We start from the raw sequence: 27424 nt of genomic DNA, 5'->3' as shown, positions 1-27424 counted from the left end.
GGAGAGCACATCCTTCCTCTTGTCTCCTGAAGTTTGCAGCGACAACCTGAGGTGAGTTTAATTGCAGTTTTTTGAACCACAAGTGCGAGGCCTCACCACGCTCGCCCGGGTTACAAAAGTAGCCTACTGACAGATCTTACAATAAAGCCGCTGCTAAAGTGCAGTAAGTGGTAAACGAAGGTTGACTGAATTGCAGCTTTGTCATAGCTTGAGTGAGGGCTGCCTGCAAAACCGTGTGTCATTGAAGCACAGTGGGATCCCTGTCCCATTCCTTACTCCAGAGGAGACGCGTAGCTGGCAAATGCTGCTCCCTCTTCATCCAAACTGCTGTTTTGCCTGATGTCGAGAGATCCTGCCTGTTCTGTCCTGCGCCAAGGAGCGCGGCCGCCCTGCAGACACAGCTCCTGCCTCGACCATCACTGCGACAGATGTCACTAGACAAGGTCTTTACACCCCGACATCACACAAGGTGACAATTTCTGCAAATGCCTATAAAGGGACAAACGCACGTTTGTAACATCAGACTGTTTTGTGAACAGGATTTTCTTGATCATTCATCGAAGAAGAAGGTCTACAGTAAAACTTACTTTTTTTGTTGGAGGAAGGGGAGATGGAAAAGGGAGGGTATATAATGTACCATTTAAGACACGATTATAAGATGAATATGCTGTAGCTAAAGCACCTAGTAAAAAGCTACATTTCACACAATTCTGTAACTAATGCATTAGTAGTTGTTCTACTTAAAAGGACACTGACAAGGTACTTCTCATAGTCCTTAAAATATTTTTTCTCCCTGTTTATAATAATCTCCTGGAAGCTTAAACTAGAATCTATTTCCCTTGCGAATGCGGTTTTTTCTCTCCCATTATCTCTACGTGGATGTCTCATGAATGCAATAGCATTAAAAGAAATAAAAAGGATGAGGTTTGCCACTGCATATGTTTTCAAGTGACCTTTCTTCCCTAATGTTGCAAGACATTGCAAAACAAAAGGAAGGGGGAAAAAAACAACACCTGGGCCTACTTTAGGTCAGACAATCCTGAGAACATCTATTTAAAGCCAGACAGCAGTAAAACTCTAGGTAGACAATTACCATTTGTCCTGTACTGCTCTGCAGGGAATAAGGGAGTTTCAGCACACTCAAAGAGTCTGAAAAAAATCTCAGGGGCCTGGATTTAAATGTGAACACTATCAATTTCTGCAAATTTAAGAAAACATCCCAACAGACACAATGGAATCACAATCCTCTACCATCATGCCTGTAATAACCATATTTATTTTGGTCATCTAACACAGGCCATAGCCCATATTTGTTCCTAAACTATTATTTCAGATCTGTGCATAATCTCCCAGCACTTCAGGAAATTCAGCCACCCATGTAATGTCTGCTTTCTCCTCCCGGCCTGTCCCTCCTCATTGCTGCACCAGGCTTGAGGACGGTTCTACACTATGTGTCCCAAGACTCTCCATTTAGACACTGCGGCTGGCCTCAACCTTCACCCTCTTCCGCTTTCTCAAACATTTGCAAAAAAACCCAGGATTTTATTTTTGATGTGCACAATAGAAAGAGACATCATGTTTAAGAGACCGTTCCCCTGAAAGTTGTAAAATCAAGAGGAGCTTTCGAGAAGGCTGAAGGACTGGGTTTTGTAACAGCTACCTGTTTGGGAAGCAGAGATATGGAAGAGGATAATTGCTGCAGATAGAGGGAGTGCCGGGACTGAAGACTACATTAAGAACCAGATTTCAAACACCTGCAAAATTTTTCTTGATCAATCTAAACTTCAGAAGGTATTTGTGTTTGGGTCAGATGGAAAGACCTCAATTTTCCTTTCAAGACATGTTTCTTTTTCCCAAACACTACAGTATAGCCTTACCACACGACCTGCTTAGTCTGAACAAACTCAAACGTTTTTAACCAAAATTCCTCAGGAAGCATTCACTAGGAAGAAGCACAGCACTGGAGATGCAGTCTTTCTAAAACAATGGCAAAAATAACATATTTAGTTCATCACTCACCAGTGGAAAAAGCCACCTACATCTGTACAAACGCATTAGGACAGGAGAACTTCTTGGCAGCTGAATCACTATTTCACAGCATTAAAATCCCCCCGTCTGTCTGTCTGTCTGAGGGGTACGTGCACTCAGTTCTGCCCCACTCCATCTCTCACCCACACACTGTAACAAGCCAACACACTCGGAGCATTTCCTGAAGGTCCTGCACACGTTTAGCTACAAGAGCATGTGGTCCACCAGGTGCTTGGTGAAAAGTTAGTAAAGAATGGTTTACTGAGCACTCCTCAGCTATTTCAATGACACAATAAACAATCTCGTAAACATCTAACTGAAAAACACATGCTGCGTAGAGACTTCTCATAGGTTTTTCACACACGAAAGAATGAAACATAGGGACCACAGGCCAGATTCTGCCCTAGCCAATAGCTCTTTGATGCAGTCTCAGTAGCAAAGAGCGAGCAGCAAGGGAATAAACAGCAGCACCACAGGACTTTTTGGGTGGGTACAGATTTTCCACCTTATCGAGACTTGCACCTCTAGCCTGCCTCTGTAACCCTGCCTCTGTAACCCTGCCTCTCGCACGTCAGGGTCAGCACAAGTCACAGCTGTGCCACATCTTGCCAGCAAAAAGACACTCGGAGGTTTACTGCCACCCCATGCCACTCGTGGCAGTCCTCTGCTTTTCCAAACGGGCACGAGCTGATCATTCTGAAAATCATCCAGCCGGAATTACCGATGTACAGAACATTTCTAACACCCACTTCACAAGATAAGAGTACACTGCAGCGAATATTCTGTATTGCGCAAACACGCTTAAACGTGCAGTATTGAAAAACAAGAGGAGCACAAATATTTACTGTTGTAAAGATGACCCTCTGGAAACCAGCCTGATTTTGATGCCTTGTAGACCCAACCGCGTTTCTCTTTTCCTGTGCTTTCCTGTTGTAATTTTTGATTTGTTGCAGAACTGAAATAAAAATAAGCTTCTTATTAAAAACTACCTAGAACATCAAATCCCATGCAATAAGAAAGTTAACAATTGTAAACCCTGTCATGTCTCTGAGAAGCAGAGGAATTATCTTGTTATCAATTTAATAATGGAACATTGAAGTAAATGATGCCATCCACTGACACCAGTAACACTGTCTCTCCTGGGAAATTCATGTCAGTAGGAACTGTCAATCTAGATGGATATGGACATATTAAACATTGTACCTTCAGTCCATAAATCTATTCTTTCTATGCTGCCTTAATAAAAAGATTCTGCATGATGATAAAGACAAGCAATGCAGAATGTCTTGACATCGCTGACCTATAATTCTGCTTCTCTTCTCTCTTCTTTTTTGAGGTAGTGGAGAGCAAATAATTTAAAAATCTCTAACCAACCATTGTTTTCCCCCTTAACTTGCACTTAAAATACATTTAAGATAATATGAGTACATGAAAATAAGACAAGTAGGGGATATTAGTATGTTTATTATTTAGCTGCCTTTCTGTAGCAAACCTTATGAATACAGCCTTACCTTTAGCTTGTTACTTTATATTGAGATCTCCAGTTTATTTTTCAAAGTGAAGTGGAAGTGAGATACAACGGGCCAATTATCAGCACGCAAATAAGTCTAGAGAAGTTGATGATACGAGTTGGAAAATATTACCATTTGCTCACCCTGTCACACACACAAAATGGGCGCGAGCAGAAACCAACAAAGATTCTCTTCTCAGGCTAAATGGAGACACTTAATTTTCAAAGGCAGTTATTTTTGTATGATGACTCTACTTCTATAAATGAGATTCCATCTATTTAATGAGATTATTTGATGGATGTCAGTGAGTACAGTGGACTACAGCTTCAAATTAAGACCTAGAGTTGTTAGGATCTAATGTCCTCAGACAAATAAAAACCAAGGGTTATGAACAAACCCATTTCTTTGTAAAATAACAGAATGCTGTGGCTTTGACGGGAGCATGAAGCTGAACAGGTGGCTCGAAGGGCTGGCTGCACCTGTAGCAAAACAAGGGAGCAGCTTGGTGTTGTAACTGCTCCTCAGCATTGGACCAGCCACTATCAGGGCGGGAGCCGAGCTACCGTGTCCTTGGCCCTGGTTGTACACATAAACATGTAGGCACAGATCACGCACATGGAAAGCGTGGATAAATGAAAAGCTAACTTTCCAGGTCCTACCAACCTGGAATACAACTGAAAGCAAAATGTATGGGCAGGAAAAAAAAGAGACCTCCTGATGCGTCTGTACCTCCCATGCTTCAGGGCACTTTTTAATTAAGACGTGGTAATTCCTGAAGACTGAAAAAGAGACCATGGAATATATGAGTTCCCCAAAAGAGATACTGAATGAAAGAAAATATAGCACTCGTATGAAAGACTTCAGGGAAACTCAAATATTTCACATGATTAGAAAAATTATGTCCATTTTATGACAGACTGCTGAAAATTTCAGTGCTTCAGGTAAACCCTTCAAATTCCATTGAAAATTACCCATGTGGATGAAAACTTCCCTGGAAATTTGAAAGAATCTTTGGGATTTTATTTTGCATAGGAAACCTATCTCGGTTCAACCTTTAGTCTCTTTGGAAATGAGTGAGAAACGAATACATGGGTGAATGGAAATTAGCATTACTGAAGGGAAAAGATGCAAGTTAACAAAGGCTGAATCCACGAGAAGAGTGAAGACAGTAATTTTCAGCAGTACTCCTTGCAAACAATACCTGCAAGCCCTTGTGGATCTGCTATGCCCCTGCTGTATTTCTGTACTTTCCACGCTGACTTAATATAAAGAGAAAGCAGAGGAGGCCAATACAATATTGGAGAAGCTAACAGAAAAAGGATATACCTAATTCTATGATATTTCAGACACATGCTATGACCTGTAGCAAAAGCTTTACACCAGGGTGCTGACACATTATTGATTCTTAAGACCACATATGGAAAACAAGGCTGGCAAAAGGCAACAGAAGTTTGTGGACTTTTTCATCCACCTTTAGAAATTTTTCCCTCACCAAGTTATCTGCCCAGACGTACACAGAGTCCGTTTTAAGACAGTTCTTTGAGCACCTCGCTAATTGTTGCTGTTTATTCTCACAATAGCACAGGCATCTCTGTCTCTCTGCAGGGTGCCCCTCTGGGAGGGGAAGCCAACTGGAGACAAATATGTTCAAGGGACGTAGGCTGCTCCTATGGAGGGAATGAGCAGCCCTTGACTGAAAGGAACCCTCAGATCCCTGCCAGCCCCTGACTGCTTCTAGATACATGCAGATATATTTCCCCTATTACTTAGCAGCAAAGCTGCTTAACTTATTAGAAAACAAATTCAGTAGAAAATAAAAAGAGACAACACACACACTGAATAACTTTGTCAGAGTTCCCTAACTCCTGCATTCAGTCAGCTAGCAATTCCCCAGGTCAAATCTGTCTCTTTGCATCCCCGAGAAGTCCATCCTATCTCTTCCCTTGTTCCATCACCCCCAGGGCTTCTTTTAATTCACTTCCTTGGATTTGAAGGCTCAAGAAAACTAGCAGTATTGGTGCCAGTAGAGGAGAAAAACGTAGCTCACTCAGGGAGAAGGGAGAAAAAAACCTCCCTTTTACACTTTAGAGCCCTGTGATCTGCTTCATCATGTGACATTGCTGGTGCCAAAGCAATGCTTGGGAGGAGTAAGTGATTTTGTCAGCCTGGTAGCATCCTCCACAACTCACCCACTCTCTCTCTGTGCACCATTATCCTCATAGTGATATACTGAAAAGCACTGATAATTTACCTGATTTTGCACAAACAGCTGTTAGGTTAGGCTGTTCGGATATATGAGGGTAGGCTCATTAAGAAGGTGTGTGGGAACAGGCTATAAGGCTTGTCCTTCCTTCAGGAAATTATCTGAGGGCTTTACACGCCAGCTGCGTGGGGAAGACCTATCAGTCCCATAATGGTGTTCTCTCCTGTCTAGTTTAGGTATCGGACTTCACAAAGAGGAGAGCTTCCTCAGTCTCCAGAACCTGCCTGACTAATGGGACAGGTTCACCTCATGACAGGAAACGATCTGCATATGTTCACAGGGCTGGAAACATGGGATTTTTTCAATGGCCAGAGCAGGACCAGTGGGATCCATCCCCACCGGAACTTCACAGAGGACCACTTACAAAAAGTTTTTTCGGATTATTTTCCTCTTGGAAAGCATGGATGAAAGGATGGTAGAAAGCTACAATACACACAGTAAGATAATAATAACTGTTCTATCTATTGATCTTCATTTTCTTGCGGTACCTTTGCCTTCCTCCTCCAGACACTAGAATGATTCTTTTGAAGAGCACTTAAGTTTCCACTACTTTGGGCATCCTCTCCAAATCCATATAATTTCCTCTGAATGGTCTGATTTCATAACCAATTTTCTTTGAGCAGAAGGTTGGACTAGCTCAGCTCAGCTCACCTCCTAAGGTTCCTGCCAACCTCAATTTTCTTATGAACCCTCCCCTGCATCATCAACAAGTATTCTTGCCTCCTTCTCTTTGTGATCACTTCATACTCTTGCACCAAGCAGAGAGCCACCTATCCTTAGCAACTCTGACATTAAGCCTATCGAGCCTTCCCCAGGCACAGGAACGTGCTGCAGTCTGGTGCTTGTTCAAACCTGGCTTTTATCTCCATAGTTTGCCTTCTGTTCTCTCATGCAACCTTCAAGCTACCATCTTTGCTCCCTTTTGAGATTTAGTTCCTTGCTGTCTCCACTGTCACCTCCTGTGATCTTGCAGGGCCACTGTGTTTATATTTTCTTCATTGGTGCCTACCTTCAGACTTTGTTCTCCCCCATCATCACGTACTAAAGCAAACACAGTTTTCAATTCTACTTTTTCTGCCACTAACCAAAGTCGTACAGCTCTGCTTTTTAATACGACTCAGTTGTTATTGAGAGACAGAGCAGACCCACAGCGCATCAGCACGGCCATCTCCACAACTACGACGTGCCATCCATCTCCTTCACACAACGCACAAACCTCAAACTGCAACAAAGCCAAATACCAGATGCACTACACGCATTCATTGATTCCTACCCAACTTTCACCTCTCCAAATGAGTAAGAGCCGTCCTGACCTGATGGAAGACCACTGTTTCTCGTTAGACCCATGTTAACGGGAGCCCTAGGCTCATTTCACAATAAACATGTATCAACAGCAGCATTTCTTATACAAAATTAATTCTTGTTGCGCTTTTCAAATGATTAGCAATAAAATTAGCATTCAATAGCTTCTTGCCAGTAATATATAGGAATTTTTAAAAGGGAAAAGAGAGAAGATAAGAAGGTGAGGCAAGTAAGAAAGATGCTTCATAGACTATACAAAAACTTTTAAAAATAAATAAATATTTTCATTTGGAAAAAATGTTTCATATATAAATATTTTTATAGCAAAAATTATATTAAAATACCCCCTTAGCACATAAAGAAACAGTATTTTCTGTCAGGCACAGAACTTTTCAAGAAGTGAAGATGAAAATCCATGTTTTCTGCTGAACTTGATCTCTTCATATATTCTTCCTATTTTCCCCTGGTATCTCCCAGCTGGGCCAAAAATTCAGCAAACAACAGTGCCACTATGCACCAAACCTCACGATGGCAGGTCTTCAGTGCTGCCACCTGACACATGATCAGAAAATCTCATTAGTGGGTAGCTTTATTTTTTTTATACGCAGACATTACAATTTACTTCAGTAGCTAGCTGCTATGTCTGATGACCCAAGTAGTTTTTTGGCTACACTCCAGCAGCAAAGAACACACAAAATTAAAGGCTGGAAGTTGGTAGCTACCTTCTGACTAATCTTTCCTCCTCAACTGCCAGTTCCACCCACCTCTTCATCTTTTAGGGAAGCTGATCTGAAGAAGCTGAGAAACTGAAAGAGGCCTTCCTGTTTTCACTAAATATTTGGATGTTTAATAAAATTGTTACCTAACTTGTTCAGCATACTGCTATGTTATCGGACATTTCAAAATTAAAATGCATTGAATACTCTACAGGATTATAGTCTCATTCAAATGAAAGCACCGTAAGACCAATTGCCATCTAATGATATGGAGATTTTATCAATGACCCAGCAGTGAGTATGTGTGTTCCCAAAAAGATAAACTGAAAATAAATCATGTGAAATGTGGATGCCTCTGGCAGAATCAAAGGCAGAAGTCCTTCTAGGAACCAGAGGGGTGCTGACAGTACGATATTAAGAGAATGCAAATGTGAATTACATCCATTTTTAACACCCACCCTTTAGCCTGAGATGCACATACTGCTCACAGGTAAGAACCTATAAAATTCACACAACTTATAAACACTCTCACCTGAGCTGTAGTTAACTTAAATGAATCATTCTGCAAGTGTATTCGGATTTGAATATGGAGGTGTATCTCGCATAAATGGCTAGGTGGCCAAGAATGGTGTGGCTATGAATAAGTCTATGAGGTTCTTACACTGCAAGAAAAGCACCACAGATTTTTAGAAACGCTACCCTGAAATTTAGGAATAGAGCTTCAATATAATTTTTTCCCAAACCTAAGACCTTAACTAGCTGTTACGTATAGACAATCAACACAACAATCAACATAACTACCATTTTATAACAACAATGTTGAACGTAAAGAAAAGTAAAAGAAAATGAAACTTGAAATAGATTAGGAACTTTGTGCTTAAAAGATATGATAAAGATGTAAAAAAATAAACCCGCAAAAAAGCATTCTTCCCGGGAGTTGTGAGACTGAGAGGTGCAGCAGCAGGAAACAGGACAGAAAAGTAGTCTGTTGGTTTCTTATAATTTACATTTAACTTACGTGGCGCACAACAAAGGATATATTTAGATGTCCTTGAAAGAAGTCTTTAAAATATTTATTTGGGTTTAAGTGTTCATAAATAAGTACTTACTGTCACATTTTTCCTTCAACAATTAAAAGAATACACCATCCCCACCAGATACGCACACAAGGTTGAGATGCACAAACAAGTTACTGCTGATTTATGAGTTAGCACCCATCAGCGCACCTGCAGCAATCAACTACTTCAGTGCTCTTTCAAACCCCTTAAAATACAAGTCCAGTTTGCTATGTCCAAAATTAAAGAAATTAACTTTAACTTGAATTAGCTTGTATTTGCTGCAAGTTACAAATATGCACACGGACAGTCACCATACTGACACACAGTAATTTGCTATCCCATGGTAATTTGTTGGCGTGTCTGTGTTCACATAACAGTATATCAGACTAACACTATAAAAACAGAGAAAGAGTTTTGCTCTTTGGGTCCTGCTGGCCACCTGATTTTGCATGTTCAGCAGTTGCTACTTAACCTTAATAGCAAGTACAGGTCATCATTTTCAACCAGAACATAAATAAGGAATTAAAATATAAAAGCAGGTCGAACAGAGATCTAGAGTATGGAAATGTGACAGATACAAGAAGTTTGGTGAACATGACTATGTAAAAGTTTATGATTGTACTTCTTAAACTCGATGTGCATAAAAAGTTCAGAAGCTACCAGCAGTCTTGAGGGTGTAGATTATCAGTTCAGAGCCCACTAAGAATTCTGCTAATCTACATGTTCCTCTCAGTGGATAAGGAAAAAAACCATCTTGGAACACTTTATTCCCACATTTCGCTCTGAATTTGAGATCTTTCCATAGCCCCCCTCCCTAGAAAGCACAGGAGGCTGGGATATAGTCCAGCTGCTGTCAATCAGACTGAAGAGCTGGCTCCAATTGTGATAGATTCAAGCATGTGCCTCTGCCTTTCTTGTCTAAGCTAGAACATGTCTGCATAGAGCCAGCTCTCCTACTACCGACGGCATTCATATCAGTAAAGTAAACTCTTGCTCCTGAACAAAAATAAACTGTTTGATGGTATAACTGCATCCACACTAGGGTTCTGCCAGGACAGCAGTTAGATGCGATTTTATTTTTAGTTTTCCTAGCCTACATAACTATGTGAGCAAGACTTTTAAATATAGACCTAGCCTTCATATTTTTCTTCATTAGAGCTCTAGCAGAATGACTAAAATGTAAACCACATCACAGAAATTAAGTGTAGAATATGGGCTACAGAAACAGCATATACTTACTAATTTTATCAGGTATAAATTTGCTTTCTTATTATTATTGTAACATACATTATATAAAAGAGAAAAAGCAGAATTATCTAAATCACATACACTGAGTGCCTCATAAAAGACTAAAATTGTATCACAGCCAGTATAAATGAATGTCAAAGCTATCGTGCATTTTAAAATATCAAATTTCGTAATTTGCCCAATTGCCAATGACAAACATGAAAGGGAAACTAGGGAGAAGTATTAGGGGGATAAACGTTTTGCACAGGTAATAAGGCTAGCGGAATTTTGTCATTCTTACAAACTTTAGATATTAATTTTGATGGATCGTCGACTGTTAATAATTTTAAAATTTTGCCATTTGGGGGATTATTTTTTAACATTGCCACAAGGTCATTTTCTCCCCATCAAATGGCAACTTCTACATCCTAATATTAAAACAATAACTACCCAGAAAAGGGCATTTCCCAGGGAGTAATGACTGGCTGGGAGGAGTTGATGGCCCGAGGCACTGCTGAGGGCCATTAACCCTGGCCGGTTATTAATCGCCAGGAAATGCCCTGCACCAAGGTTGTTATTGCTATTTTAAGCACAGATGGGGGGGGTGGTGGTGTGTGAAATGGACATCTTAGTGTACAGATTTTTTTAACGGATGATGCCACTTCCTTTGTTGCAGTTTATGGAGGACATTTCTAGAAAGAATGAATGCTCTGCCTGATACCCAGCTGGATTTCACAGATCGTTCTGCAGCACTCTATTGTGCACACAGTAACTTACCAAACTGAGAAGACAGTTGGGGATTTTAAGAGCTTTTCTTTCCTCTCTAAATAATAGTCTGCATAGAAAAATAAAAGGAAATTCCAACCGTAATAAGACGAACAAAAATATGCAACTCTTCATGTCACTGTCAGCAGAATTACATTCTAGAAATATCTTTTTAATCACACTGTCTTTATGTTCAGTGCATTTCCTTTGTCGATACTGCTGCTTAATGACCATTCACATATCTTCAAAAAAGGAATTTTTAGCAGCAACAGCCAAAGCACATCCTGAACCAGCTTCAGCTGATGCTAGCCATTAAGGAGTTTGTCTTTTCCAATAATCAAGCAGATTGGGTCATTTTCTAGGAGATGGCTGGTGAAGTATTTCAGAAACTGCTTTAATTTTCTCCTAGTTCTTACCCTAAGGCTAAAGTTTTAAAGATGTGCTCATAGTCCTCACAAAACTGTGGAAATTGTTCTTTTCTTGCAGGGATCAATAACTCACTCTCCAAATCAAAAGGATATTCTTAGCGTATGTACAAATAGTCCTCTGCCTTACTGAACTACTTACTATTTGTCAAACCTTAGCTGTGAAAGTAAAACAAACAAAATAAGTCACAGCTTCATAACATGCATAGGAAGAAAGTACAGTTCTGCACTAAACTAGTTTGACAGGTTTCTCAATAAAGCTTTAGTTTCCAAGCGCAAAACATAAAAGATCTTCTCACATTTCTCCTCAAGGTCCCCATTTGTCACCACAAACGTACATTTGAATCATAGATTGATTGTAAAAATCTCACTGAATTTACCACGTGCTTCTATTTTCAGCTACAAATTGCAGTTTCCAGCAAAAGATATGTGCTTTCTTAAAACAAAATTATCTCAAATTGATGGCCAGAGTGTGTGTTTCCACCTCTTTGCCAGATTAATAACCATATTCTTAAAAAAAATAAGAAGAAGAATACCACAGAAATTAATATTGTAGCAGTTGGGACCAATCAGCATGACATGTACTGCATGATCATTTGAACACGCATGAACAGACATTGTCTCTGGGTAAATTTTTAGCAGGCTTTCTTGTGTTTCTATATATAGGATCATCTGTGGTGACCCTCTGCAAATGCAGCCTTTCAAATCTCAGTAAATTGAAGACAGCACTTGAATTACAAAACCCTTAGCACATAATTTCAAACTAGTACAAAATATATCTTTGTCTCAGCTTGAGTTCAAGTAATGTAGTTACATGCTAATCAGGTTGTCAAAATGTAATACAGGCACAATGGTCCAAAGGTTGAGACAGGACTGGGAGGCAGGAGAGGGTTTCTGATCCTGGGTACAAATCTAACTGCTCTTTGCGCGTCGACAATGTAAACCCGTAGGAATGCGTTACGTAGCTCAGTCTTCTTTCTCCGACACGCACCAGCAGCAAGTCTCTAGGGCAAGCTTACAGTAATATTTCCCTGAAAACTCTCCCAGAGTTTAAGAAATCTGTGGCACAGGAATTCCCTGAGCCAGATGTGATGCACTCCATAGCTTTCTCCAAACAGTTTTTCCAGTCAGTTCATTCTCAACCCTTATGTACCTCTGGCACCAGCAATGCCCTGTGCGAATGAGCTCCACAGCCACAGCAGCACGTGGTGAAGTGTCTCCTACTGCTCATTTCCACCTATCACCCTTCTGCTTACACTCCAACTGCTTCCTTGCTGAGACAGAAAAATCTGAACAGCGCAGTGTATTCAAAATGTGCAAAAAAAAGAATCAATACACTGGCGTAATGATGGTTTTTGCTTTGTTCTCTCTTCTGTCCCTAGAAATTCTGCGTTTGACATGCTTTATTTCAATGCTATTCAGCATTAAGCTGAGATTTTCACAGTGCTCTCTACTGTAAGCCAAGTATAGTTAACTTGGAATCAATCAATGTATATAGAAATTTAGCACTGTTTTATCCCATGTGTATACTACATTTATTTTCATTTAATTTTATCTAGCAGTTCATTGGACAGTCATTCAGTAACGCAAGATCCTTCACAACCCTTTATAGCCAGCTCTCATCTTTATCTCCCTACAATACTTACTATTACCAGCAAAGTTTACATTCTTGAAACTCCCTCTCTTTTCCAGATTGTTAATAAACATTTTAAATAGCACAGAACACAGCACAGATCCCTAGGGAATTTTACCGGAGCTCTCTATCCCCTGTGAAAATTGAGTATTTATTCCTTAACATTGTTTCCTATGTTTAACTAGTTATTTATTCATGTGGGTTTCTTCCCTCTCATCTTATGGCAACTAAACTTCTTTCAAATCCTTCGGTGAGGGACCCTATCAAATGCTTTCGGAAACCCAAACTCGCTTTATCAGCTGAGTCTCTCTTGATGTCCTCAAGGAACTTTTTGTAAGGTGTGGCATAGTACAAAAGGAGTTTCTTTACTCTTTTTTTCTTTTTTTTTTTCTTTTTAATAATCCTATTTTTTGGACGAGCTTCTACCAATTTGCATATAATGGTAGAAGATTTAAGATCTCTAGTTCTCCTGATCTCTCCCAGAAGAGAGGTGTTACATTGACCATGTGCCAGTTCTGCTACTTTTCAAGCCTCAAGCAGATCTGCTATAGCCAACACTAGTATCAAAAAATGTTGATGATAGATGAGAATTTTCCTGTATTTTCTCATTTTTTTTACTAACACCTAAGCCTCAAGAAGTTAAAATTTACAGCACCATATTTTGTAGCTCAGTCCCATCTCTATTAGTATTTAGGTCATACAAGGCTTGAGCATTTTTTATGCATTGTGGAGAAGCCTTTCCCAGAAAACTTTCTTTCTTATAAGAAAATGTGATCTCAAAGACCAAATGCGTCAACATTTCTGTTACTAGACTTTGGTTTTGTTCACTCGCTTTTGCAAATGGAAACTGCCGTGCCTACAGAAATAGACGGGCACTTCTGGTGTAAATCCATTGTGTAAATTAGAGAGTTTTTTTAATTCCTCCTTAGACTGCAGAGAGGAAAATGCATCCTGCTCGCTCACAGAGAGCTGAACCAGTGTCAGGAGCAATGAGAACAACCTCAGGATGGGGGAGAGTGGAAGCTTCCCTGGAATAGGTGGAGGTATGTTGTTAATGTGTCTGCTCTTATTTCACGTCAGCTCTCTCCTCTTTCTTTTCTAGGAAGCATCCTTCTGTACTGTTATCCATCCTCCCTTTTCCTTGTGGTGAAGAATGAAGAGAAAAAGGGAAGGTGGTCATATGTTCCATGCTCCAAGGCCTCTTCCTTTCCACACACCACAGTAATCTAATCATTGGAAACTGAGGAGTCTTGGCCATTCTTGCGCTCCACACTAGCTAGCGCCAAGTGGTTTAGTTCCTGGGCAAGGTAACCAGTATGAGTGTCTTATTCCAACCTCATCCTCCCTCTTCAGCTAGGATTTCCTCTGATGTTAAGGGACTAGACCTACTGCCAGCTTTCTGTAGTGAAAGGGATCTTTTCCATATGGTGAATTTAACAACTGCTGTGTGGGTTTTTTCACCTCCTACCAAGCATCCACGACGGCTGGCTTTGGGAAGTTTAAGCTGCAGCAATAACAACTTCTGGAGTTTTTTTAATGTGATTTGTGGATCTGAAATTCAGATAAAGGAACCCAGTCGCTGTTCTACACTGCTGGGCACTTCCATGATACGGAGTGTGTAAGCTTCTAGGCAGCCTAGCCTGTGGCTCCCTCCCCTTGTGCTCTGTCCTTTTCAGTTCATGCGGAAAAGCATCTGGGCTTCCAGCGAGGGTCCTCTGATAGGCCTGAGAACGCATGGCGTACACGCTCCCCACTCAGGTCCACGCTGCACTGGTTGCTGTTGGTACCAAGTGAGGTCCACGTGGGCACAGCCCTACCTGGTTGCTTAGAAATCTTTTATTCTAAGTTCGTCGGTGTTGTGGCTTGTCAAAATGCCTGTGACTTACCACGTGGAGGCACACCTCAGTAGGTATTTGGAGTACGGAGTATCATTTCTTTGTGACGGAAAGGCAAAGCTACCTGTAACAGCCCTAGGAAGAGCAGGTGTTTATGGAGAGCAGCTGGCTGACAATTTGATCTTCACTTCTTCTGACCATGACTCCTGCAAAGACGAAGATGAAAGTTCTGCCTTTCACCTCCCCTAATTACCTGTATTACAAATGCTATTCCAAATTCCCAAGTATTTCAAATTTGAGACCCAAATGGTAAAACAGACTACTACTTTTTATAACACGAATCAAGTCAGTGACTGGTACCTCGAAACGTAAATACCATGTACTCTACACAACATCCCACAGACCTCTGAACACCCATCAAAAGTAAAAGCTATAATAATGCCTGCAAAAATACACAAATTATTCCTAATACATCTAGTGAGAAATCCAACTTTGACCTTCTCCTCACAGTGAAGCTGTAAAGTCTAGGATTCCTCTATATCTTAATTTTTTTTTCCACGTAATGTCCCTTAATTTTAAGTCTCAACGGAGATCTACAGCAATTTTTAGATATTCTGGTCAATTCCTCTCAGTAACCAGATTAAAAGGTCTACTATTAGTGCAGACTTAGAGAGGGAAAAGGTTTATAAACATATAGATGTTGTTCACTGTCTGTAGATGAAACCTGCTATTAAAACCAGAGCTGGTCTTACACATAAGCTTGATACGTAGGACCCCACTTCACAGATCACTTTGGCAAACTAATCAAACCTCTCCATGTAAACTATTCAATCAAATACTACTGCTGTTGCAAATCTATTTCTACTCATAACTTCAGGAAATCTTTTTGAACATTGCATTTTTCTGCACCAAATGCCATTCACAGGGGCAAGGCACTCACTTATGCCTGTTCAATTCTATTTTTCTTGCTCTGTAACCGCTCATTTCTGTCCTCACAGAGTAGAATTAAAACAAATCTGGTTTGGTTATCTAAAGCAGCAAACAAAAAAACACCAAACACCAAAACCAAACAAAACTGGCTGCCCTATTTCATACCTCTATGGTAGAAAAAAAACTGCACGACTAAAAAAAAATAAAAAAAATACACCATTCCAGAAGATTTAAAAACATTAAAAAAACCAACCCAAAACCCAATGCTACAAAGAAGCTGGTTGTCAGTCTGGGATCCAGCGATCTGTTCTCGCATGCTCTTCAGCATGGCTACTCCTGACAGGTGTTCCTGGGACATTCTGAACAAAATGTTGAACAAAAATATATCTTTAACAGTTTCATCCTTGAAAAGCTGATCTCTGCTGAGTAACTGTCAGAGAGACTGTCAGCAACATTCTGCAAGCAGCAGAACAAACATTAAGACGACAAGAGTTTTCAGCTTGGTTTGGGGGTCCAAAAGTACTTAATGTTTCTAGCAGAAGAGGTTTCTCAGTTCAACACGTCACGACACTGATATCTGAATCACAGAATCAGAGTCACTGCTGACAATCTGGTACCCTGTGTACGTTCCTTAGAGTCATACAGCAGCCCAAACTCATTTGTGCTCAATTAGGAGGCCAACAAGTTTACTTTTAAAACTTCAGTATACTAATATAGCAATACTGAAAAATATTCAATTTGGCATCTTCTTCCAAGATCCCAGTTCTTCCTTGCAGTACAAATTTCTCAGACAGTTGCTTGGTTTTGATGGACTTCTGTTAGCCCTGTAGGGAATGACATTTCCCCTGCAATCTATTTTGTTTCATTAAGCGTTCTTTCAAAGTCCTTTATCTGTACTGCTGTGACCTCCTGAACATGCTCAGACCCAAACTAATTATCATATTGAGGTTTTTCATGAATTTGCTCACTTTTTTTATCATCTCCAGGGCACCAATTACATTTTTGGGAAGGTGGAGAAAGACTACCTGGCAACTGTGTCCATCACCTTCTTACTGAACCCTCAGTTCTCATTTTTCTGTAGAGAAGCGTTTTACCACTTTCAAAGCTTGCTCTCGTCAAGCTTGTTCTCCCCAGTGCAGATGCTAAAGAGCTTTCAGGGTAATATGAAACCTTAAAATATTTGGCCAGCTGCTAGATAGTGTAGATATATAGACATGCTTATGAGACTGGACGAACAGGGTTCTGTGTAAGCAGGTGACTTACCAACTCAAATGAGAAGGCTGAGCTATGGTAAGCAAAAGGTTTTGATGAGGAACAGCAACAGTTTGTATGCTTTTTCTGATGAAGCAAGTGCTACCACCAATATATGCCATTCCCTCACAATCACCAAAAATGATTCTCACGATTGCCAGCTTCACTGTGCACACAGCTCCTTGTTTTATTGGCACACAAAGATGTACTGCTGCTACCAGTATTCACAGTTCCCAGCACAGATAATGGCCATCTTGTAGCTAATGTCAAATATCTGAATATAAAATTTCAGCAGTAAGTTCTCTTGTAAAGCTTTATAATTTTATTTTCAACTTTCCCAGAGACTTTCTATTGATTAAAGTTTGTAGACTTTTGCTAAAATAAAAGTGAATTTTTTTTTTCCTGCACAATTTTCATTCCTGATCATATAAAACCATAGAATAGTTTAGGTTGGAAAAGACCTTTAAGATCATCAAGTCCAACCGTTAACCTAACACTGCCCAGTGCACCACTAAATGATGTCCCTCAGCACTACATCTACACATCTTTTAAACGCCTCCAGGGATGGTGACTCAATCACTTCCCTGGGCAGCCTGTTCCAATGTTTGACAACCCTGTCAGTGAAGAAATATTTCCTAGTGACCAATCGAAACCTCCCCTGGTGCAACTTGAGGCCATTTTGTCTCATTGTACCACCTGTTACTTGGGAGAAGAGACCGACCCCCACCTCGTTAAAACCTCCTTTCAGGTAGTTGTAGAGAGTGATAAGGTCTCCCCTCAGCCTCCTCTTCTCCAGGCTAAACAATCCCAGTTCCCTCAGCTGCTCCTCATAAGACTTCTTCTCTAGACCCTTCACCAGCTTTGTTGCCCTTCTCTGGACACTCCAGAATCTCCATGTCGTTCTTATAGCGAGGGGCCCAAAACTGAACACAGTTCTTGAGGTGCAGCCTCATGACTGCTGAGTACAGGGGACAATCACTTCCCTAGTCCTGCTGACCACGCTATTTCTGATAAAAGCCAGGATGCTATTGGCCTTCTTGGACACCTGGCCACTGCCAGCTCATATTCAGCTGGCTGTCAACCAATGTCCCCAGGTCCTTTTCCACCAGTCAGCTCCCCAGCCACTCTTCCCCAAGCCTGTAGTGCTGCATGGGGTTGTTGTGACCCAAGCACAGGACCTGGCACTTGGTCTCGCTGAATCTCATACCATTGGCCTTGGTCCATCGATCCAGCCTGTCCAGATCCCTCTGTAGAGCCTTCCTACCCTCAAGCAGATCAACACTCTCACCCAACTTGGTGTCGTCTGCAACTTACAGAGGGTGCACTTGATCCCCTCGTCCAGATCATTGATAAAGATATTAAAGAGAGCTGGCCCCAATACTGAGCCCTGGGGAACACCACTTGTGACTGGCTGCCCATTGGATTTAACTCCATTCACCACCACTCTTTGGGTCCAGCCACCCAGCCAGTTTTTTACCCAGCAAAGAGTACACCCATCCAAGCCATGAGCAGCCAGTTTCTCCAGGAGAATGCTGTGGGAAATGGCGTCAAAGGCTTTATTAAAGTCTAGGTAGACAATATCCACAGCCTTTCCCTTATCCACTAAGTGGGTCACCTTGTCACAGAAGATCAGGCTAGTCCAGCAGGGCCTGCCTTTCATAAACCCATGCTGACTGGGCCTGATCACCTGGTTGTCCTGGTTGTACACATGATGGCACTCAGGATGTTCTGCTCCATAGCCTTCCCCAGCACCTAGGTGAGACTGACAGGCCTGTAGTTCCCTGGATCCTCCTTCCAGCCCTTCCTGTAGGTGGACATCATATTTGCTAACTTCTAGTCAACTGTGACCTCCCGAGTTAGCCAGGACTACTGATAAATGATGGAAAGTGACTTGGCGAGCACTTCCTCCAGCTGCCTCAGTACCTTTGAGTGGATCCCATCTCAATGACTCAGAGTCATTGAGTTCTTCATGAGTTCTTCATGGCCAACTTAATATTTGTTAAGCAAACTGCTTTCTTGAATATACCATAAAATGCCATCTTTTCAGCCACATTTTGGCTGAAATATAGGTACCATATAATCAGGTACCTCCTTGGTAAATAAACTATGAAGGTAGGACATGTTATGGCATTAGTTCTTTTGCCCCACTATCTAAAGCACTTCAAATATTGCATGTCCAAATTATGGTCTAATCTTTTTAACACGAACTGACAACTTCATGCATTTTCTTTCTGTGGTGGGTTGACCCTGGTCAGCAGCTAAGCCCCTACCCAGCCAGTTGTTCACTCCCCCCCTCCAAATCGCCCCTCTGCAATTTCAAAGCAATCTAAGCAGGCCTTAGAAAGGGAGAGTTTTCCTATTACTCATTATGAGGTTGAGATAATGTTTCTGTCACATGGGAATAGCTTTTATTGGCCTTGGCCCCAAATGTCCCTCTACAGCAGGTAGTAAAGAGAACGGACTACCAAACCATGATTATAGTTTCAGTAGTCATTTGTCTCAAATGAGTAGTAATTAAATTTCAATCTGAAAATTCTGATTATTGAAATTTTTCTTTCACTTTTTTCTTGAGCCTTAGATTAATATAGCACTTTACAAAAACCTTTTTGGGGGGAGTGGAGATGCAAAATTTGCCAATAAGGTGTCAGCTTTATACTAATTCAGAAGCAATATATTAATATTACATTTAAGCCTAAGAAATAAAATAATTGTTCCATCTCTTCTCACTGTCAAATTCTCAGTCTCTACTACTAAAGAACAAAAAAAATCCATCTTCTCCCGATTAATAATTAAACAGAATGACAAATCCTGTGGTATCAGATGCTATGGGTCACCATAAGACAGAAAAATGTAAATACAAATACTTAATAGATTCTCATAAAAAACACCTTAGTTAACCACGTAAAGAAGATGTTTGGATATCAGAAAGAGAGGCCAATATAAGTAAAACTACAGTATCTGGGAGAGTATAAAGATGACAACGAATACAAACCGATCAATTTTCTTCTCGCTTTCACAACTCTCTGACTGAAAGGTTGTTTTCTTGGTATGTAGGAAAGCAGTGGACACGGTGTTTTTAAAACTGCATCCTTTGAAAATTTAACAATAAACAACACAGAATAATACCATATATTTTAAATGGTCTCAGACAAATTGCTGAGACGACAGAAGTACTAGAAGGAAAACAATCCCATTTTTAACTGCAAATCATTTTAACGGAGAAGCATCTGATTTTAAATAAAAAAATAAATCATCTTGGGCCTGTACTGTGCATACCTTCTAATTTCTTAATTATTAAATATTAAATTAACTCAAGTCCCACATTGAAACATCAAAGCTTTTGATGATACTTCACAAGCAAACATACAAAATCCAGATACTTGTTCTTTCTGCCTTCTCCTCTGCTTGGACCCTCACAAATATTTAATTCACTGCCAGTGGCACTGAAGCAAGTTTCTGCTGGTGGCGTGTTTTGCCCTAGTCTACCCCTAGTCCACCTGAAGTGGATTTAGGGTCAGAAGGAGAAGGTAATAGAAGAGAAGACTGAGAAAGACTGCCAGTCAGAGATAATTGCAAGCTACAAGAAAGAATCAGGAGTCAGAAGAGCCAAAGAATGAGGCCACCCACTACAGGGTGAAGACAGCACAAGGGAGATGCTAGTTCCTGATCTACAGACGCAACATGTCACCGTTACGTGATATTATCCACTGGACTGTGCCTGGTGGTCCTCTTTTGCACTACCTCTTGCAAAAATTAGTTTAAATTTTAGGCTTTGTTGGGGGAATTTAGCTCTTTTTATGCTATTGTTCGCTTCTTCCTAATGGCATGAGATAGGATGCTGTCGTGAGGTAGCTATTTTGCTCATATCCTTTCCATCTGTAAGATAAACGCTACCTTAAATTACTTGTATTACATAGCAAAAGTACTTATGTATAAATTTTGATTTGTTTTTAATATTTACTGTAACAAGGTGCAGTTTTTTACTGTAATTACTTGTGTCCTCATCTTTGTTTGGCTTTCATTCAAGCAGAAAATGTCATTCTTTGCTTGTTAATTAAGTTCACCCAAACAGTTCTCAAAAACTGTTTCTGGTTTTAATAAAATCCCCCAAAACCCATCAAGTTTAAAAAGGCTTTCTAGAGGAATGAACAAGAATTGGTGGGAAAAAAAAAATCTGCAAGCTCTAATTATACAGAATATTTCAAAATAAGCAACAAGAAACTTCTACTCAGTGAACAAAAATCCATTTTCTGTTAGCAACAAATTTACCATTATAATTATGACAGTTGTTAGATGAGTTCACAGGCAGATTTTAAAAATCCTTGTGAGCAAAGCCAAGGTCTACTGCTGGGTGCTGCTTCCCCCGTGCCCACGCAGGCGTTACCAACCTCAAAGATGCCACAGCAGCAGCCACAGCCAACGTGCAGGAGCTGAATGCACATTCTCAAAGCAATAACTCACATAGTGAGGGATGATCAGAAGATGCTCACCCCGGGAACTATGGAAGAGTGAGACTTCTTCATCCCACACAAGTGGCTAGGTCTCAGAAAATTCAAATTTTCCCTTTGAAATTGTTGCTAGCGCTTTTCCTCACAGAAGAGAACGGTTTGGTCTCAAGCACGAAATGCTGCGAAAGTTTTTTGGTGAAGACTGCAATGGGAGACCATTCCCACAGCAGAAATGTCCAACAGTCTGCCTGCATGCAATATCCAGGACTTTGTCACAGAATGTTAAAATCCGAAATCAGAGAATTAGTATTATCTTTCGGTTCAGACTTTCACTATTATGAAGCCCAGTCACAGTAAATAAAGTGACAGGGACCTCAGCAAAGCAGCACACAGTCCATCCATAGTGAAGTAGGATACTAAACATGCAGCATTTAACTTTTACTAACAATACAATGGGTTTAAACATTTTTATACTTGCCAATGTGCACATTTAAACTCCAGGAATAAGAAAGAAAGCCAACTGATTGTCTTCATGCAATAATATATTCAGCAACATTCACTTATTTTGTTCATAGCTGAACCACGGAGGTAACAACTTCAAGACAGAAGATATGTAGGCTCTGGGATTTCTAGCTGTATCCATTCAAAATAATGACTGAGGTGAATTTTACTTAGTGCCTCGCTGTTCTTATTCACTAGAACAGTAACTGAAAATCATTTATGCTAGCTAGCTGGCATCATTGCTCCCAACTTTGATTATCACCTTCTAGCCAGATATTCCCCATAGGCAAGATGGCTTTAACAAAACTCTATCCTTGTAGTTAAGTTAACTTTAAGTCAGTATTGGTTTTTTTCTCCTAAAGCAGCCAATTGCTTATAAAAATATTAGAAGTATCTTTCACATTTGGCTTAAGAATGAAAAGAACAAAGATTCTTTTTATAATCAAATTCAATTCACAATGAAAATTATTATTTTAAGTTATATCTTTAAACACCTCAAATACAAAATCATTCACAGCAGAACCAACAAGCGTCCACACTGGGATCAGCTCTTTCCCTTGGTATTATCTATTCGAATGTAAACATCAGCCTAACTAAAAAATCATGACAGTTGTCTGTTTGTGGAACAGTCATTTCACAGAATTTTCTGTCATAAAGATTATTTGGATGGGCTTTTCTGTTTTTTAGTAACATACTCGTATGTCAATAAAGCAATTGGCATTCTATTTAATAAATATTAAATAGGTGAGTTTTCACAGATTTATAAGCTGGAGATTTTAAGTATGTTGCATCTTTATGACTGAGTGGTACTTACATGGTTTGGAAAGTCAGCCTTCAGTTCCGCAATACTTCTACACCAATACGCTGCTGTTTTCTCACTGATCAGTTCAATGTTTAGGAAGGAGCCTTGGCCTGGGCCGTACATAGGACCTGAAGTAATTCCACGCACAATCCTCGGAGAAACATTGGTCACAATATCCTGCAAAACAGTGAAACCTTTCAGATTGGTTTTGTAAAGTGAAGCATACATATATCAATTATGCCTATGAAATAACATAAAACATATCAGTTGTTTTAAAAATGTACTGTTACTATGAGTAAAAACTACAATTATAGGCCAGTTCTCTAAATTAGCAAATTCTCTAATTAGATTCTCTACATCAGAGGAGAAAAATGTTTGCTGTGTGTTTGAAATGGTAAGTAAACTATCAAGAAAACGCCAATATGGGGCACCTATAAACTGCCATACAAAACATTATTTAATTAAAGCTTTTGTGTTGGGTAGAGGGCAAACAAGACTTTGTGTAAAAACCTGTGTAGGTCTTAGTCATGTAACTGCATACATGTGAACTATCCTCCCCAAAGACAATCAAATTCCATGTCCCACACTAACAGGTGATGTGCTGCCCCCCAGGCTCTCCGATGAAAAGTCAGGGTAAGAGGTCCAGTCACCAGCAAAAGTGTACCAGTGAGCAAAAGTTCACAAATGAAATGATATGACTAAAAGAGACCAGAATAAAAAAATAAAACCAAAAATCATGCAAACTAAGATCAGTATTATAAAGCACGATGTTTCTGAAGGTCAACATGAGGTTAACAAACAATTCTGAAACATACAGTAAACACGCGAAATGTTGACTTGTTTAGTAGTCTTAATTAAGCTGCAATGTCACCGTATCTATATTAACAAAGAACCATAAATTCTGACATTATTTAAAACTAAAGAGAAACATAGATGGCAAAATGTTCCTTTTGCCAATTTCCAATTAAAAATAATTTTGAGTAAAGGTCATTTATTTACAAATGTATCAGAATTATTTGTTTAAGTACCCCTCCTCACCATCTTGTCATTTTTAGTGAGATAACATGAACCTCCATTAGTATATAGCAATTAAGGTCAATTTACATATTTTAATTAAGAACCATCCCATATAAAACAATTAGGGTAATAGGCATACTAACTGGATTTCATAACATTTGGACGTTTTTCCAACTAGATAGACAGGAAACCTTAATTAGCATTAATTAGCACTGATCTGCATATGTTTGATAAGGCATACCCTTGCCACAAAAGATTATTTATTCCTGAATCTGCCAAATGCTGCAGTTACAGAGGATAAAGGGACTTTTCTTCACATTGTATGTAAATTTGAGGTAATCATCTGCTTACAAAGTTGAATTAATTATTATACAGTAAATATGTACTAATATTTTATACTGATAGATAATTATATGTCCATTTACATATATAGAAATCACCACAAAGTAATCTCCCCAGTTCATCTATTTTCAGGCCTAATAAGTCTGGAACATGGACAGCACAACAATCCCAAATTTTCCTATTATAATATTTTCCCTTCATCACAAAAACCTCACCTCCCTCTCAACAGTTAAGTTATATTTTCAGAAAAAAAATAATTCAGAACATTTTCCGAGTGCATGCAAACCAAAACACTTCCCTCACTCCCCCCAAAAATTACAAAAATTGCAGTTTATGCAGAAGAACCATTTACACCAGTTTGCTCCATATTATCCTCTTGAGTGTTTCGCTCCTTTTGAATTGCCTCAGAGGAGCTTGTGCTTTGACTTCATCCCAGAAAGCTGTTCCTACAGACAGGACGGTGCTATCACATCATCCAGCATGAGAAAACACGCAAAGTCAATGACTTAGAAGCTGGCAATCTGACCTTACTCCTGCAAGCACGGGGTGCACATGGTCATTTTCCAACAGATGGGAGTTACTTTGACCATGCTGCAAGTGACTATGAGTTTCCCTTTTCTGACTCCAAAGCAGTCAGAAGCAAAGCCGCCCCAGTAGTACTGCTCTAAGCCTGAGCTAACAGCCTGTCTGTTGCTAGGAACTATTATTTTTAGGTTCAGTGCAAATTATGATAAGACGTACGTGGTACGATTTTCATCTTGTATGTGTGTACGTGTCCACACATGTGTACGTGTGTATGCCTGACAATGCTTGGAGCCACCTATGGTACTGTTTGTTACCTTCCTATGTGCGTGTTTTGTTGTTCTTCCAGCCTCTCTCATTTTACTACTGGTAAGAGTTCAAAGACTGAGATATTACAGCCTAGATTATACCTCTTGCGGAACGCTCACAAAGCCTCAGTCTGCTTCCACGCGAAAACACTCTGAAGTTTTTGTATCTGCTGTGGGTCTCCAGGCAATCTCTTCTCTCTTCTAAGAACAGAGAACCCTGTTTAGACCCTGCGACTGCTACCGAATCCCTGTGGCTTTGACTCGCTCTTTCCCAGACTCAGTCATAGCTGACATCTGAGGGACAATTTATCTCTCCAGGATGCCACCAAGTTGAATCAGGTAACACACAGACTTGGCAAAGTGTCTCAAAAGCAGCCGCTCTTCACTTTAATGTCCACAGGAGATACACAGAGGCACATGAAACAGTAAACACACATACAACTCTCTGCCTACATGTCCTCACTCTTGAATTTTCCTTGAGATTTTGTGAGATCCTCTTTGGTGCTCAGGGACCTTCCCCTCCCGTCCCCCACCAGCAGACAGCTGCTCCCTCGAATGGCGCCTTCCACTGCCTCCCCACTGCCTCTGTGTCACAGGACCCCTCCACTGTGTCCATGCATCGCTTTATGTTTCCTGACCAAGCTGCTTCTGCTTCCAAAAATCCTTCCTGGCTTTGAAATACAAACATTACCACCTGGCTGCTTTGTCTTGATTCCTCCTGAGAGGGATATGCTGTTCCTATTTAAGATCCCATTCCTTGTTTGCCTCTCCTAGCTCAGAGTAAGCTAGATGGAGAGACTCTGTAACGACTGACACGCTGGCACCTCTCCTGTCTCTTGTTAGCACATGACAGCCCCAGACACAAGGAGACTCACAGTTCACGGAAACAAAATGGAATTTATAACTTATGTGATGATTCAAGGAATCTGTCTATGTACACACAGAATAAAATCACACAAGTGACAGAAACGAAAATTGTTTCTTTGAGATGAGTGTGAAATACCTGCACAGAACTTGCCTTACCATCATCTTCCTCTTCACTCTCCTGCCACGTCTACGAAAGCTAAACAGGGAGAGAGTTAGGCAAAGGATCTATTGGCGGGGCTTAGCCAACTTCACATCCTTCAGTCTTAAAAGTGACTTTTACATGGTATCACAGGTTCTTTCACTAAGATGGGCAATTCTTGTGGCTGGCCAATTGTTACTGCTGTCTCCAAAACAGCAGGTAAGGTCAGAGCAGCTGAAGCAGCCATAGTGCTCCAGCCCACGGGGTTTGTGACAGATCATCTTCTGGTGTTTTAATCGAATACTGATTTTCACTGTTTGTAGGAATTGTCTGGCCAAATGCTGGCATTCAACACTCATTTTCTTTCCCGAAACCCCAGCTTTTCCTTTTTTCCCAGCTATGCACACAACCCTTTTAATGTTAATAAAAATTGCTGTGTGCATACAAAGCCAAATGGAACCAGAGTAAGAAGCCTGACAGGAAGTACTTCAAGGTTTGAACCTGAAAACTTTTTTGATTCTAAAGAAAAGCTGCCTGCTATAAGAGAGATGACCTGACGGATGAGTTGGTCTGGTTCCTGCATGCAGTTGAAAGTAGAGGTCCACATACAGGAATAAGAGAATGTCCCCAAACTCCAAAACGAACCAAGTACCAAGTACCTTACCTCCCCACATGATGGAAGCAATAAACAGCCCTTGGGAAAAATAGCACAAAGCTTTCGTGTACTCTGAAGACCAAGGATAGAAGACTTTCAATAAAGAGCAACTAGAGGAGAACAAAGCTTATATCTGAGCACACTAAAAGACACAGCTATGGAAAAAATGACTAAAAAAATCATTGGCAGAGGTAAACAGAATAGCCCATAGAAAATTGATTTGTTTTGTGGGGAAATCTTGCAAATTAATGTAGATTTGGGGATTAGGGAAACTGTATTCAGTACTAGATTACAGCAAAACAACTTGGTTTGGGGAAGTTAATGGAAATGAAGAGAAACAGTGACAACAAATAGAATCAAGGACCAACTGTGAATCATGAATATTTCAGTTACTGAATTTCTTCTTTTGCCTCAAAAGCTGATTCTTTTCCCCAGGAGAGCACAGCAGAAACAATAATATCAATCCCTCAAATACATGTAGCCCAGGACATCACCTAAGAAAGTGGTGTTACACAGATAAAAGCACCAATATCCTGCTGCTTTTGGATTCCTCTTTCCTGCTTATGAGCAATTCTGGTATTCTGGTAACTTGAGACTGAGTTAATTTGCATTACACATATATTTCTGTTCCTCTTGATTAATTAATCAACACACTAAAAAAAAAAAAAAGCAAGACCCCAGGCATTGATCAGGCCCCATTTGCTCTAATAATCTCTGAACTCTGCAATCAGATCATTGCATTCTAAACTACTTAAGTCTAATGGGCTGGGAGGTCTGAGACAACATCTTAAAGATAAAGCCCAAACACTCGGCACTTTTTAGTCAGTTCAATTTAAATAAAGGTGCAAATGAATCCATCAGCCCAAGCTTTACTGTTCA

The 27424-nt window shown here is 40.2% G+C and overlaps 1 protein-coding gene across 4 annotated transcripts in view; it reads right to left on the bottom strand.

Annotated features, from left to right (window-relative positions):
- The window catches only part of DPYD (dihydropyrimidine dehydrogenase), a 365455-nt gene that overhangs the window by 122787 nt on the left and 215244 nt on the right, over positions 1-27424 (bottom strand). For all 4 annotated transcript variants that reach the window (XM_054212158.1, XM_054212159.1, XM_054212157.1 and 1 more), the window contains one exon: positions 22708-22872. In XM_054212158.1, coding sequence (XP_054068133.1) covers positions 22708-22872 — 165 coding nt within the window. The remainder of the gene's footprint in view (positions 1-22707; positions 22873-27424) is intronic.

This window comes from Rissa tridactyla, chromosome 8, assembly GCF_028500815.1.
Source record: "Rissa tridactyla isolate bRisTri1 chromosome 8, bRisTri1.patW.cur.20221130, whole genome shotgun sequence".
Classification (NCBI taxonomy): domain Eukaryota; kingdom Metazoa; phylum Chordata; class Aves; order Charadriiformes; family Laridae; genus Rissa; species Rissa tridactyla.
The sequence above is the reverse complement of the archived record's forward strand: the minus strand, read 5'-3'. Positions and strand labels throughout refer to the sequence as shown.